The sequence below is a fragment of the Mirounga angustirostris genome, unplaced genomic scaffold (genome assembly GCF_029215605.1).
Source record: "Mirounga angustirostris isolate CCGP_5_RB_7025 unplaced genomic scaffold, mMirAng1.0.hap1 SCAF_15, whole genome shotgun sequence".
NCBI classification, from domain to species: Eukaryota; Metazoa; Chordata; class Mammalia; order Carnivora; family Phocidae; genus Mirounga; species Mirounga angustirostris.
Genome location: NW_026991723.1, coordinates 16,689,214 through 16,704,699, shown reverse-complemented (window position 1 = coordinate 16,704,699; position 15,486 = coordinate 16,689,214). Strand labels below are relative to the sequence as shown.

General features: G+C 40.7%; 1 protein-coding gene across 1 annotated transcript in view; it reads left to right on the top strand.

Annotated features, from left to right (window-relative positions):
• TRPM6 (transient receptor potential cation channel subfamily M member 6) overlaps positions 1-15,486 on the top strand; it is a 167,050-nt gene that overhangs the window by 108,232 nt on the left and 43,332 nt on the right. The window contains exons 20-25 of the mRNA XM_054509173.2: positions 1,477-1,605; positions 2,992-3,243; positions 5,114-5,288; positions 5,497-5,611; positions 8,999-9,192; positions 12,829-12,961. Coding sequence (XP_054365148.1) covers positions 1,477-1,605; positions 2,992-3,243; positions 5,114-5,288; positions 5,497-5,611; positions 8,999-9,192; positions 12,829-12,961 — 998 coding nt within the window. The remainder of the gene's footprint in view (positions 1-1,476; positions 1,606-2,991; positions 3,244-5,113; positions 5,289-5,496; positions 5,612-8,998; positions 9,193-12,828; positions 12,962-15,486) is intronic.

The following is a 15,486-nucleotide window of genomic DNA, read 5'->3' as shown; positions in this document are numbered from 1 at the left end:
ATAGAACAAATTTATTTAATCATGTGTCTAAGCGGTCATCAAACATGCTTAGACTTTGAGGCATAAACCTAGAGAAATAGAATTCATAGAATTTACCTTAACTATCTTATATGCTTTTCTACCAGGCTCTTGATCTCAGAGGCAGCATTACCCATCACACCTGCCCCAAGCACTGCCTGTTGGATATATATCATCCCGGCTGTGTAGTCGGAAGTGGTTTTAGCCATTCTCTTTGTAGAACTGCACTGACAGGATAATGTACCAAACTTAGGTAGAGCTCAAAAAGATCTGAGAAATAGGGATTCAGGTTAAAATAATATGATTCACCTCCTTGAGAGTGAACACGCACACACATATACACACACATACTCTCCATTGATCTGGGGCTTTAATACATCTGTGGATCAGTGAACACCATGCACTGTCACTGAGGCTATTTAAAGAACTACACTGTCTCGTGCATTGTTGGTTTTTGTGGAAATTGGTAAAACCTTTCTGGTGGACAATTGAGTAATACGAGTCACAGTTTTAACTGTGTATGCCCAGCGATTCTACTTCTGGGAATATATCTTAAGAAAATAAGGACTTTAGATAAGATTGCAAAGCTATTAATCACAATGTATATATATGTGTGTGCTTACTGTGTCTTAATTCTTTGGAGATATTGGAAATCTAGGTTAAATATAAACAGTAATTAAATATGCATTTCTTGAAAGTCTACCATGTGTTAGGCCGAGTGCTGAGGGCTGAAGGTACAAATTTCAATGGTCTTTTAATTACAAGGACTCACAGTTGGACAGTACTTTCCCACTGACTAGTATGTTTTAATCAACATAAAGCTCCCAGAAGGGACGCCTGGGTGGCTCAGTCGGTTGGGCGTCTCTCTTCGGCTCAGGTCATGATCCGGGATCCTGGGATCGAGGCCTGAGTCGGGCTCCCTGCTCGGTGGGGAGTCTGTCCCTCTGCTCCTTCTCCCTCTTGTGCTCTCTCTCATACTTTCTCTCTCTCAAATGAAAAAAATAAAATAAAATCTTTAAAAAAAAAAAAAACCACCTCCCAGCAGAAGTAAATGTCACAATTTATTACATTTGAGGATAGGCACCTACTGATACAGCTCGTTGGTGTCCTGGAGACGCACATTTTCTGTGCTTAGTTGGAGGGGACAGTGTTTTATTCTCTCTTGGCTTGTTGGCATGCTGGCATGCGCAGGGTTCTGGAAATTCTGGTCAGGAGCCAGCAAGATGAGATAGTGCCCCCTTCCATGCATTTGGAAACAGAGACCTTCATTCCTTCCATTAATCCTGGAATAGAAAACTGCAGATTCTTGTGCTTTCCTTGAAATCAGGTTATCAATAATCGGAGGGCGTCCCAGTTATATTTCCATGTTATGACGTTGAAGTTCCTGGGTGTGTTTCTGCTTGGCGTCCTCCATTATGACTCTCACTCATGTCCAGGGAATGTGTGTCCCCCTCATAGATGGCGTATTTGGCATTCCTCATGCTGTTCACTTACACTGTGTTGGTAGAGATGCAGCCCCAGCCCAGCGTGCAAGAGTGGCTTGTTATCATTTATATCTTCACCAATGCCATTGAGAAAGTCAGGGAGGTGAGTTGTGCCTTCTACCTTTGTCTTCTACACCTCTGCAAAGAGGTGTTTTAGGCTCATAATGAAAAGGGACAGACGGGTCAAGGGTGGGGGTGATACAGGCAATGTTGATCCTAATTTGCTTGCTGGAAGGGTATTTAGGGGAAAATCTCGGACCTCAACCCTTACTCCTTGCCAAATACTTTGCTGGTGTCTGCTCTTTAAAAGCAGTTATTTCTGAAGATGTCCTAGTGTGTTTATCAGTCTTAGAGTGATGCTGTCTAATTGTTATTAGACCCTCAACTATTTGATCTCCCAGAAGTTGCGTGTGTGTTTTTTTTTAATGAGATTGATTTTTGTAGCCTACCATTGCTTGCATATTGTCAGCTCCATTTCACGCTAGGCACGGAAATGGCCAGAGTTGTGCAATAGGTAAAGAATTCATTTATAGCTTTTGAATTATTTTACTAAACACCTTTGAAAATGGAAGCTGCAAATCCCTGAGGCCAGGAGTCCAAAAAACAAAACAAAATTTTCATTTTTAGTTTTGCAAATGAGTCACTTAAAAAAAATACATTAACATCCATGCTGTTGTAACTGCAATCAGTTATGTACAATACAGTTATGACGTTGTTTTATGTATCATTGTATATGTATCTTAGTGTGTACTTACCTCTGTGTCTATACATTTATATACATTTATTTTGTCCTAGAGCTAATATGACCAGCATTATGCACTAAGTAAATGTATTCTTAGTAATTATACCTATATCACCTGCTAGTTACTATTGCGGAATCTATAGAAAACAAGTCAGGAGAAAAACATTATCTGAATTCCACCATTTTTTATGCTTCAGGGGAAGAAAGTTAATTATTTTACATTTGAATCTGATATTCTGTTGCAGGGGTCATTTCTTTAATAGTGACTTCTAACATGGCCTCCTTAGTAATTTCTCAATAACTCACTGGCAGTAGCAGGCCTAGATTGCAAGATTCCTTGGTTTCAAACCAGTCTCCTCTATACTTGGCTATCCCTCATAATCATAGAATTGTAGGTATATAGATCCACTGTAATATTGTTTTAAAATGTCTTTCTGGTCCCCTGTGTTAGCTTAGGATTAATGAAAGCTAGGAAAAACTTCTCCTTCTTTTTTTTTTTTTTAACTTCTGGTTAGTTTTTCAAATAGCTGGTTAACAGTAACACTGACATTAAAACACACTTGTAGAATTGTTTTAATAATTCATTACCCAAGGATCACTGAAGTCTCCAAAATACCCAAGTGACCTAAGGTTTGGTGGGATTCAAATTACTCTTTAAACGAGCAGTTGATGGACCGAAGAACTTTATTATGAGTCTCTTGGGTTATACCCTATTCTTTAAATTTCCCTCTTTCTTTCTTCTTTTAGGTGTGTATTTCAGAACCTGGGAAGTTTACTCAAAAAGTGAAGGTATGGATTAGTGAGTACTGGAACGTAATAGAAACTGTGGCCATCGGCCTGTTTTCAGTTGGTTTTGGCCTTCGGTGGGGCGACCCTCCTTTGCACACAGCAGGAAGACTAATCTACTGTATAGACATCATATTCTGGTTCTCACGGCTCCTGGACTTCTTTGCTGTGAATCAACATGTAGGTCCATACGTGACAATGATTGCAAAAATGGTGAGTATAGTCTGCTTGCATATTCTGGCATCCTTTGTTTGTTGTTTGTTTTAATATTATCTTCTTTTTTATAGGTTTAAGATATTTCTGAACTTTAAAGCTTGTTTATTTATTTTGAAAATTTATTTATTTGACACAGAGAGCACAAGCAGGGGGAGTGGCAGGCAGAGGGAGAGGGAGAAGCAGGCTCCCCGCTGAGCAAGGAGCCCAACTCAGGGGCTCAATCCCAGGACTCTGGGATCATGACCTGAGCCGAAGGCACTTAACTGACTGAGCCACCCAGGTGCCCCTTCTGGGGTCGTTTGTAATGGTTCTACCGACTTTGGTGGTTTGCATTCAACAGTTTAACTTTTAGAATTACTTATAGAAGCACAGACATCCAGCTCATTTCATCTCTGCTTTCCTTATAACCACAAACTCATATTTAACAAATGTCCTTGGAGAGCATATTGGGTGATTGATTTGGATACTCTGCTTATTAGCTTTTTGGGTAGGGGCCAGATAATATGATTGAATCAAATTTGTCTCTAAGCCTAGTAATCCTAGAGGGTGAGATTTGTGTGAGGCTATCACCGGTAATATTTTCTGCTAAAATATCAATTTCTCTTTTTATCTCCTCACTGCTGGCCAGTTCTTAAATAATCCATATTATGGGCCACACCCTGTACTGAGAACAGAACTTGGTACCTATTAATGCATTTAATCTTCAAAATGACTTTATGAGATAGGTACTATTATTATCCACATTTTACATATAAGGAAATGGAGATTAAGCAAATCTCCCAAGGGCATAAGCAGGGGAGTCAGGATTCACATCTGGACTGTCCGGCTCTGTCATCTGAGCCTCCTCTGCAGTCGGGTTAGCCTTCTCCAACGGGCTTTGTACAGGGCCTGAGACCTACCCTCTAGGAAGTACAGTACTTCCAGATCATCTTTGGCTCTTCCTTCTGGAATTCTCACTGGCGGGGAAGGGGCTAGCTCTGGAGAAAGAAGGGTAGTACAAAAACAAAGGAGAACAGAAAAGGAAGAGCCCTCAGGACTCCAAAGACAGATTTTTCTTTACACTTTTAGACCGGCAATGTTTTCTCAGGTTTTGGTGACATTGGTATTTATCAGATAGGCTATACTGAGATAACTAATATATCTAGTGACTTAGCACAAGTTTATTTCTCCCTAATGCAAAGTTTAATGAGTGTTCATGGGGACTGACCTCTACCCTATAACTCAGGGATCCAGAATCTTCCATCTTGTGATGGAGCCATGTCAGCAGGTGGCTTCCAAGGTCTCCTATGGTGGGGAATGGGAGGGATGGAGAAAGTCTAACAGCTTTTAACTGTTCTGGACAGGAAGTAAAATAACTTCCTGTCACTCCACAGGCCATCAACTAGACTCAGTCATACAGTCCCAGCTTTGTGGAAGGGAGGCCAAGAAATGCAGAGGAACTCATGGAATACTCGTGGCATAATTGTCCATGCCACAGTGAACAAATGGGTTGAGTTGATGTACATTTAGTAAGTGAAATGAACCTGACCTGATCAATTTCTCAGACTCTCATCAACTCCTTAAGACAATCCTAGGGATCAGGATTCATTTGACTAAGTTGAATACTCCCTACTTTTTGCTTAAGCACAGGTTCTTTACGCTCAGTACAGTTCCTTTTTCCCATAGACCACATGGACATGAAACATGTGCAGAGAGAAGGAGATGACTTAGCCAGAGGAAGCCCAGCTCTTCATGGCCTGGGGCATTGTGCTCAATGACTAGACAGTCTTCTTATTGGGAGCTATAATTATGAATGCTGCTAGTGTTTGATTTGTTTTTAAATTTCAAGTCTGTGGTAAAATTCTGGTTGTGCCTTGCTATTTTGCAGACAGCAAACATGTTCTACATTGTGATCCTGATGGCCATAGTCCTGCTGAGCTTTGGAGTGGCGCGCAAAGCCATCCTTTCGCCAGAGCAGCTTCCATCTTGGAGCCTTGCTCGAGACATTGTATTTGAGCCATACTGGATGATTTATGGAGAAGTCTATGCTTCAGATATAGATGGTGTGTAGGAGATTTTGCCATCATGCCGAAATCAAACCTTTGTAGATACTCAGAGTACAAAAACAAAAAAATGTGGAAAATATTCATCTGGATCATACAGATGTCAAAATTTGTGGTATTCTGCTAAGTTAATGTGCTAAATATTTGTGTAGAGCCATAGGACTGTGATTCACTGTATCTCTCATTCTTTTAAATTCTTTATTTGTAGTTTGTGCAAGCCATCCGTCTTGCCCTCCTGGTTCTTTTCTTACTCCGTTCCTCCAAGCTGTCTACCTCTTCGTGCAGTATATCATCATGGTGAACCTGTTGATTGCTTTTTTCAAGTAGGTTATTTTAATTAAGTGTGGTTATTTTATTTAAATCAATATCAAAATTACATCAAGATGATTTCATTTAAATCAAAATCTATTTTGAGTAGATTCTCATATTTTGAGTATGTAACCTTTGGTTTTTGTGTGTTCCATTTTTTTTCCCCCTTTTTCACTGTGGTTTTAACATGTGGACATGAAACCACTGGTAGGAAGGGAGCAGAGCACGAGAAAAGAGGAAAAACAATAAATGGAGAGAAAGTAATACAAGCATAATGAAAGGAGATCATGCATTGGAGTAAAGCAATAAGTTGGAATCATGAAAGAATAACAGTTGCTGAGATTAAAAACTGGCTGAGGGGTTCTTGATGGCTTTTCTTTACTTGACTCCAGTGTATCTTATTCTCTGTTTTCTTCTCTCTGACTTTTCATTTCTTCTCAGTCTGCTTTTCTGGATCATCTCCTTCTCCTCAATCTTGTAACACTGGAATGTTCCCTGGGCCCAGACCTTGCTCATCTCTTATTTACATTTTGTTTGGTGATCTTGGGCAGTGTGCTGTAAATGCTGACAAATTCCAATTTATATCTCCAGCCCAAATCTCTTCCTCAAACTCCGGTCTCACAGATCCAACTGCCCCTTTCACCACCAGTTGGATGTATAATGGAATTCTACAGTTCTAAATGTCCAAAATCTTGATCTCCTCTCTTTCCCAGCATATACTTATTCTACTTGTCATCTTTCCCGAATCTATGGAGAAGACCACAAGTTTCTGTCAGGTCTCCATTTCTCCAGTTGTCGAAATCAAAAGCCTTGGAGTCATTCTTAATGCCACTTGTATCTCTCCCTCTAAACTATCAGGAACGCCTGTTGACTCTGCCTTCAAACAGATCATCAGTCCAACTACCCCTTACCACCCCACTGCTACCAGAGAGCCTCTTACTTATTTCTCTGCTTCTATCTTGGGCCCCCATATTCTGTTATCAACACAGTAGCCCCTAGTGATCCTATAAAAGCATATGTCAGATGATGTCACTACTCTGCTCCAAACCCTCAGTGGTTTCCCATTTCAAAATTCCTACGATGACCTAGAGAGCCCCAGTGACTTGGCTTCCCTGCTGCTTTTCCAGTCACACGTCACACAATTCTTCCCCTAACCCTCTCCTCTCTAATCACACTGGCCTCTCGGAGGTTTTCAACCAGCACAGGTGTGTTTGCAGATGCTATTCCCTCTGCCTGCAGTGCTCTTCCTTCAGGCATCCGTGTGGCCCGTTTTCTCACCCCCTTCGAGTCTTTGCTCACATGTTCCCTTCACCATTAGGCCTAACCTAAGGATGACATTGGAAAGTGCAGCCCCCTTTCCTTCAGCCATCTCTGTGGCATGCCTGGTCCCCCTTACTCTTCTTTCTTTATACCCACTTATGCTTTTTTTTCCTGTTTATTTGTCTCCTCTACTGGAATGTAAGTGCCACAAGGACAAGATATTTTATTGTCTTTTTTTTGCTGATGAATTTTTCCCAAGTACCAAAAAGAGTGTATAAACATAGTTGCTTAATGGACGAAAGAAACCTGGTGAAGAGAGGGGAAGAAACTAGTATTTTTTGAATGCCTCCTTAATGCCAGGCAGTGTGCTGGGTATTTTATTCATTGGTTATTCCACTGCAGAGGGCAAGATAAGAGAAATCAATGCAAATGGAATCTAAGTAAAAAAAAAAAAAAAAATAGAGAAGCTAAAGACTGGAGAGAAACAAAAATAAATTAGAATACTTAAAAAAAAAAAAAGACTTGTTATAAATATATGGAGAAGACATACCTTCCTGCTTGTTACAAGATCATAGAATAACTGTCATCTCTTTTAGCCCTACCATTTTATAAACTTCTAACATTTGCTGGTGTTTAGTTAATATAGGTTTTTTTGACATTTCAAATAACATTCAGAGGGGGTATGAGATTTTTGTTTCTCAAAAATGACAGGTGTCAAAAGAGAGGTTGAGAAATCCTCGCATAGACCAGTTGTCTCACTCTAGAGAGGAACACAGTGAGGACGGAACAAGCTGAGACACCCCAGATCTGACTACTTGTCCAGGGGCAGCCCGTTCCAGATTCTTTGTAGCAATAATTACAAAACCCCTAAAATACACTGTGAAGATCGCCACCTGCTGGTGAGCAAGCTGTAGTCACAGTCGGAGTGACAGAGTAGCAGTTAATCGTGGTGGTTCTCCAACTTGATGTACAGGAGAATCACCTGGAGGGCTTGCTGTGACATGCTATAATGTCTCTTCTAGAGTTTCTGATTTGGTAGTTCTGGGCTAGGGCCCGAGAATTTACATTTTTGACATGTCCTAAGGTGATGCTAATTCTGTGGTTGCGACCACACTTTGAGAACTACTGTTAAAACCCAGTTTTCTGCCTTCCCATCATCTACTTTATAGATTCTATGAAATTTCTCCCTTCCTCTTATTCTCAGCTGGCTTTCTCGAGCATAGTTCCGCTTTCTTCTCTTTATCATTGCTCAAGTTTAGGGCTGCCTGTATTTTTATTGGCTGATTTTGGCTGTCCTCCTCAAATACTACTTTGCCATCTTTCTCTAAACAAACCAAACATTAGCCTAAGCAGAATGTTAGGATAGATATCCCATTGTGTCCTCTCCCCACCCCCATCACGTTATAGACTTAAAGTTACGTAGTTAGGGATGACTTAGAATAACTGCACCGCCCACCACAACTTCCATTGCTAGTTCTGTGGTATTGGTGTTTACCATTCTATCTGCATATTAAAATTGATGTCTTTAAAGCAATAATCCAAGGTGGTCTGCCAATAAGGGGTTATTTTCATTGTAAAGTTAACGTAAATAATTTTTATCTAGTTTCTAAATAGCTCTGCTTATTGATTATTTTAGGATGAACTGATTTTTCTTCCCTGTCTCTTCTTCTTTAATATTCTTTCATTTGAGTGTTTTAACTAGGATTAGTCTATCAGTTCTCACATTTGACATTAGGAGAACCTCTCCTAATTGGTTGATGATACAGAGAAGCGTTAACGGTATTTACCATGAATGGTAAATTATGGGCCGAAAAGAGCTTCTTATGTGAGAGGAGATGGTAAACCAAGAATAGTGATAAGTTCCAGAGGGCAGTTTTATGTTCATTGCATTTAAAACATTAGCATTTTCTCTCTGATTGTAATTTCTGTCTTTTTATTCTGATTAGCATATTTGATTATAGAAGGTGATTAATGTATCTTGTTTGGGTAGAAGAAGAATCACAAATACAATGGATATTATTTTTGTTGACTGAGTGTTGGGAATGTCAGGTGAACCAATCATAAAAGTTGGAAAATAGAGAAAGAATCTATTATATTTTAGGATGCTGTATTAAAACATTATCCCTCTCTTCAACTTACAGTAATGTTTATGTAGATATGAAATCCATTTCCCATAAACTGTGGAAATACAATCGCTATCGTTACATCATGACCTACCACAAGAAGCCTTGGCTGCCCCCACCTTTCATCCTGCTGAGCCATGTTGGTCTCCTCCTTCGCCGTCTTTGCTATCATCAAGCTCCAAATGACCAAGAAGAGGGGGATGTTGGATTAAGTAAGTTTTCATTTATGGGGCATTAGGAAGGGAGTAAAGAGTAGAGATCCAAGGTGAAAATACGCAGTTAAATTCAGGGCACAGGATGGTAATCTCTGGGCGTTCACTCACAACAGCATATCAGCTGAGGCCCTGGGTCTAAGGAAATACATTGATCTCATTACGTGGCTGTACCTTTTGGTGGAGGTTAACCAATACTTTGAAAGAAAGGAAGGGGTAAGAACAGAATCTCTGCTTGAATGTCTAAAGGTTCTATGTCACCTGGAAAACCTGTGTTTCCTCTTTTCACCTGGGAAGTCATCAGAATAACTCCTAGGGAGTCACTGTGACCCATATTCATTTCCCTGTTGTCAAAGTTGGAATCCAAACAGAAGGGAGTCACAGGAGGTCTTGTGGACTGAGGGAAACTGATAAGACAGACGTGGCTTCACTTATTAACCAGAGTCCTGATTCTCTGCTTCCTAATCTACTGAGGATGGAGGTGATTCTGTATGGTTGTTTCATGTTTTCAATACAAGATGCAGAAATGTGGATTCTCATTTTTCCTTTCTTCTTCTTTTTTATTTTTGCAATGCTTAAATCTGCATATTTTGAGATTCTCCTAGTTCATTTTGCTTATCCATATCTTCACAGCACAATATGACTCTCATGCTAATTGTTATAATAGAACATTTCTTACTGTGGTTTCACAGATCTATTGTAGTTCCTCTCAAGCAATTTCACAATTGGTACCAGGCCCATTTCTAGATAATTCCTACATATAGAGGAATTGGGTGGCATAAATCCACAATCCTTATCTCAATTCCTACATCCAAAATATCCCTGAAAGCAGAAAGCTTTTTTCTTCTTAAGTTAGAGACTCATTTGGACAAAAAAGGCTGATGGGACTAATGTGAAGCCATTCATTCTCTTTATCACTTGTAGCATGAATATTCATTGATTTTGCTTCAAAAATAATAATGTGTTGGATTTTAGGGTACTGCCCTAGCCTCAGTTAGGGATTTTACTTCATTTATGGTGTATGCACTATATTACCTTTCTAAAATGAGACAAGGAAAATTCTTAATTCTAAAACACACTCAGTTCCGGGAGTTTCAGATAAGGGATTGTGCACTGTTTATACATTTCATGTATGAGGGACAGGTGTTATTACAAGGTTGATAGGTTGATATGCTTTTGTTCCTGCTGGTAATTGGCTAAGTGAAGTATTTTTCTCTTCTTGAGTCACTTTGGAGATTTACTTTTCTTTTCCACCCCCGACCCCCAAAGATTCAGCCTGGATGAGGAAGCCAAAGTACAATTGAAGTTAATTTTTTAAAAAGATTTATTTATTTATTTTAGAGACTTGGGGGGGGAGGGGTAGGGTAAGCAAAGGGAGAGAGAATCTGAGGCAGACCGTGCTGAGTGTGGAGCCCAATGCGGAGCTTGATCCCGTGACCCTGAGATCATGATGTGAGCTGAAATCAAGAGTTGGCCATTTAACTAATTGAGCCACCCAGGCACCACACAACTGAAGTTAATTCAAAAGCTTATAATTACACTATAATTTTTAGGCTTCTAATAGAAAGCCATCCCAGGCATTGGCTGCGGAACTATTTCAAGCTAATAGGAGAGTGTAAGCCAGCCGAGAGATCCTGGAATTGGCTGGGATTTGGCCAGATTTCAGCTTCACCTTCATCTGGGTTTATAGAATGATTCCGGTATATAACTCAAGTAAATTTCTGATGGGTAGAGGTGTGTTCACCCTGAGTTCTGGAAAATTCTTGAACTTTCGTGAAACTTCTTCCAATCGTCTATCGAAGATTGACGTTTGCATATGGGGTAGCAGTGCCACCTGGTGGAGAGTCACAAGAATGCTCCACAGATGCAAGCCGCACCTGTCACTGGAATTGGTCTTTGGGTTGTTAGCTTTCAGGAATCCACAGAACGATCAAATCATGGTAACTGCAAAGTTTCTCATGCATAAGAGGTTTTTTTTTTTTTTTAAGATTTTATTTACTTATTTGATAGAGACACAGCAAGAGAGGGAACACAAGCAGGGGGAGTGCGAGAGGGAGAAGCAGGCTTCCTGCCGAGCAGGGAGTTCGATGTGGGGCTCAATCCCAGGACCCTGGGATCATGACCTGAGCTGAAGGCAGATGCTTAACGACTGAGCCACCAGGCGCCCCAAGCATAAGAGATTCTTTAATGCAAACAGGGCATTTAGAGCTTAGGGGGGTGGTTACTGGATTTTTTCAGTATCTGAGTAATTCTTCCACACCATAAAATCAGAAAACACTTATGCACTTGAGTTGTGGACATATTTTTATGGCTGAATATTGTTTTCTCTTTGCCCTGTTTTTCAATTTAAAATTAATATTTTTGTCTCATTGGAAAATAATGAAACGTTCGGATTTCTAGTACATTTGAGGGAACATTATGGGTGTGTTTTTTTTTTTTCCTGATTTAAGTGAAACCACTGAAGGAAGAGAATGCTCCTTTTTTTTTTTTTTTGCAACACCATTTATGTATTTTTCAAGTATTAGAAACTTGCTCATAAGCTAATATATTTTTCTGTTAGATCAGAATGAGGGCCAAGGTAATGGGTGGAATGTGATCACTGAAGGCTGACATTGAATTGTATTAGCTTCATAATATCATGAAACAATGTGTCTTTTTGTGAGTTAATAACAATCATGTCAAGGGAAGTGGATAGCCTCAGCCATTGGCTGGTAATAATGCCTCTGTTTCCAATAGAGTAACTTATGCAGTTGACCCTTGAGCAACATGGGGGTTAGGGGTGCCAGCCCCTTGCACAGCCAAAAATCAGTGTATAATTTTTGACTCCTCTCCCACCTAAGTACTCATAGCCTACTGTTGACCAGAAGCCTTACTGATAACATAGTCAATTAACACATATTTTGGATATTATATGTGTTGTATACTGAGGATTACAACAAAGTGAGAAAAGAAAAGGTTATTAAGAAAATCATAAGGGAGAAAAAATATATTTACAGCACTGTGCTGTATTTTCCCCGGGGGGGGGGGGCGGAACAAAACCATAACATATATAAGTGGACCCGCACAGTTCAAACCCATGTTGTTCAAGGGTCAACTGTATCTACAAACTCAGTGTAACAAGGTGAAACTTTCTTATACTTGCTGGATTAATTTAACAGATTTAGACTTCATCTAACCTTGATTTTAACCTACAGGTTACTTATTGTCATTGTGATAGACCAAACAGCGGGGGAAAAAAGACAGAATCTTTCCCCATATGCATATAAACATAGTGGTTTTGTTAATGTGTAGAAATAATCTAACCGATGAGCATATTGGACAGAAAATGTCTATTCCACATGAGTCATCTTCAAATTCCCACACCTCTTTATAGGACAATAGGAAAGAGCCAAATTGATGTTTCTATTTGTTTCTACATAGTGCTTCTCCAATAATATTAGGACTTTGGTGTGACAAGACAGCAAAGTTTTCTCACACAAGCTATAGTTTATTGATTTTCAACACAAGTAGAAGGAAAGCCACTCCTCCTCTGTATCAGCTTCTCTTTGCCCTGTTTTTCCATTTAAAATTAATATTTTTGTCTCATTTTACCGACAAATAATGCTCTTTTAAAATGTACCATATTTATTTACACAGAACTCTACCTGAGTGAGGAGGATCTGAAAAGACTTCACGATTTCGAAGAGCAGTGTGTGGAAATATATTTCCATGAGAAGATGGAAAATCTGAATTATAGCTCTGAGGAACGAATCCGAGTGACATCAGAGAAGTACAAGATATATATATATATTTTTTTTTTCCAGCTCCCCAAAACTGGTTCTATTAGAATGTCTGAAGAAGTAGAAAGATGGACTTTCAGAACCCAGAGGTTTGGGTTCTCTACAGTTCTGTTTAGTAGCATATAGTATTCCTGTAACGGATGTATATTTATTGAGCACCTACTACATTCCAGGTGTCCCTCTAGTCTCTGGAGATAAATGGTGAATAAGAGACGAGAGTCCCTGCCTTCATAGGACTCGTGTTCTAGTGTGTGCAGGTAGAGGGGTGAGGAGGGTAGAGGACAAATAACAAGCAGGGAGACACATAAAAAGATGTAATTTAATGTCCGTTAAAGAGCGATGAAAAATCAAGTTGCATAAGGGCATCGAAAACGATGGTGGTGAGGGGTCTGCCAGAGTCGGGGGGCGGGGGGGCTGGGTTGGACTCTTTGGGGTCGCCTGGGGCAGGAAGGCTGTTGAGGAGTTGGAGGAGGAGGGGCCTGAGGGAGGCGGGGCAGAGACATCTGGTGGGGTGATGCCCCCGGCTGTAGGAATAGCCAGTGCAGCTGCCTGAGGCCGCAAGGTGCGTCCACCAATGGCAGGTAGGACAGGAGAAGGCCGAGTGCTGCGTGCTCGTTGCACTGGGGGGACGGGGCACAGGTGAGGTTCTCTTGTTTTGTTTTCATGCGGGGATAACAGAAGAAATGTGTATGGTCTTGGACATGATTCACCAGCCAGGGAGGAACTGCAGGAGCAGGAGGGAGGAGGTGATTTGCCCCACGAGAGGGCTTAATGCCTGGGCTTCGCTAGCAATCGGGGGGCCAGGAGAGAGGGTGGCCAGTGCTCAGGAGGCTGCAGCTCAGGTGTGGGCACACAGTTCTTGAGGCCGAGGCATCATCAGACCAGTGCCTGTGGGTATGTGTGGTTTTGGTGGGGAGGGTCAGTGCAGGGGGCCATTCAGAGGTGTGAGGAAAGAGATGTGTTGGAGAGAGTGAACATATTCAGAAACTGTGGTAGGATCAAAGCCACTGTGGCTCCACCGATAATTGTGGATACATGGCGTTGTGTTGGAATATGGAAGACTGAGTGCATTTAATATGCACTTAAATGCATTAAATATGCATTTAAAAATTTTTTATTTTAATTTTTTTTTAAGATTTTATTTGTTTATTTGACAGAGAGAGAGATAGCGAGAGCAGGAACACAAGCAGGGGGAGTGGGAGAGGGAGAAGCAGGCTTCCCGCCGAGTAGGGAGCCCGATGTGGGGCTCGATCCCAGGACCCCGGGATCATGACCTGAGTCGAAGGCAGATGCTTAACGACTGAGCCACCCAGGTGCCCCATATGCATTTTTTTTTTTTTTTAACACAGAGTTGTTTTTGTAAGCAGAAGCAAATCAACAGAACTTAAATGCATTCCTTCATTTTCGAATATACAGGGACCTGGCTGTAAAATGTTATACCTCATTATGCATGTATTTTTTTCGACATACAAATGGATGGGCAGTGGATCCTTAAATATGGCTTTATTTAAAGGGGCGCCTGGGTGGCTCAGTCGGTTAAGTGGCTGCCTTCAGCTCGGGTCATGATCCTGGGGTCTTGGGATCGAGCCCCACATCCGGCTCTCTGCTCGGCGGGAAGCCTGCTTCTCCCTCTCCCTCTGCCTACCACTCTGCCTACTTGTGCTCTCTATCTCTCTGTCAAATAAATAAAATCTTTAAAAAAATAAAATAAAATTGAGTTACATGAAGAACTCTCTAAATGGTTTGCTATGGGTATAGGTCATATTTCTGGACTTTTCAAGTGATATCATATTACGTAAATACGTATTTAGGTGGCCGATTGAATTTCAGACCAATTTTATATTGAGAAAAAAATATCAAATAAAGGTTTGTGAGCACACAAATTTTGTTTTCCTTAAATAATATCTTTAGGCCAGAGCTTGATGAGCTTCTCTTCCCTTTTTCCTCTTCTGCACATTCTGCTACCTTTATAGATATGCTCACTGAGTCTTGTGGGCCAGCCTGGCTCTCTGTTTTCTAGGACACACATGCCCAGATAGGAGTTTATAGAACCAGGGTGAAGACCTGCTTCTCCACTTACTGGCTCTATGCACTTGGGCAGATTGGCTCTGGGCCTCTGTTTTCTTATTTGTAAGATGCACACACAAATAGACAGACCTACCTCTTAGAGGTGCTGTGAGGACTACATGAGGTAACATAGATGAACCACGTGGCAGAGTGCTGATTGATAGTAAGGGTACAATGAAAGTAACAATAGGCTCCAAAAACTGTGAGTGTGATTTCTTTTTAAATACATCTTTTCTTTCATATCTTAAGAAAAGGGGAATAAATACATAAGATGAGATGACCTCCTTGCCCCAGATTATGAATGGGGCCAAGGTCATGGAGAGCCCCTTACTTTACCCTGTAAACTAAGGAAGGAGTTTTAGGTGGTCAGATATGGACAGATTCAAGTTCTAGGCAGATTCCTTCAGTTATGGATTTGAAGAGTCAGAATTCGAAGTATGGAGACAGC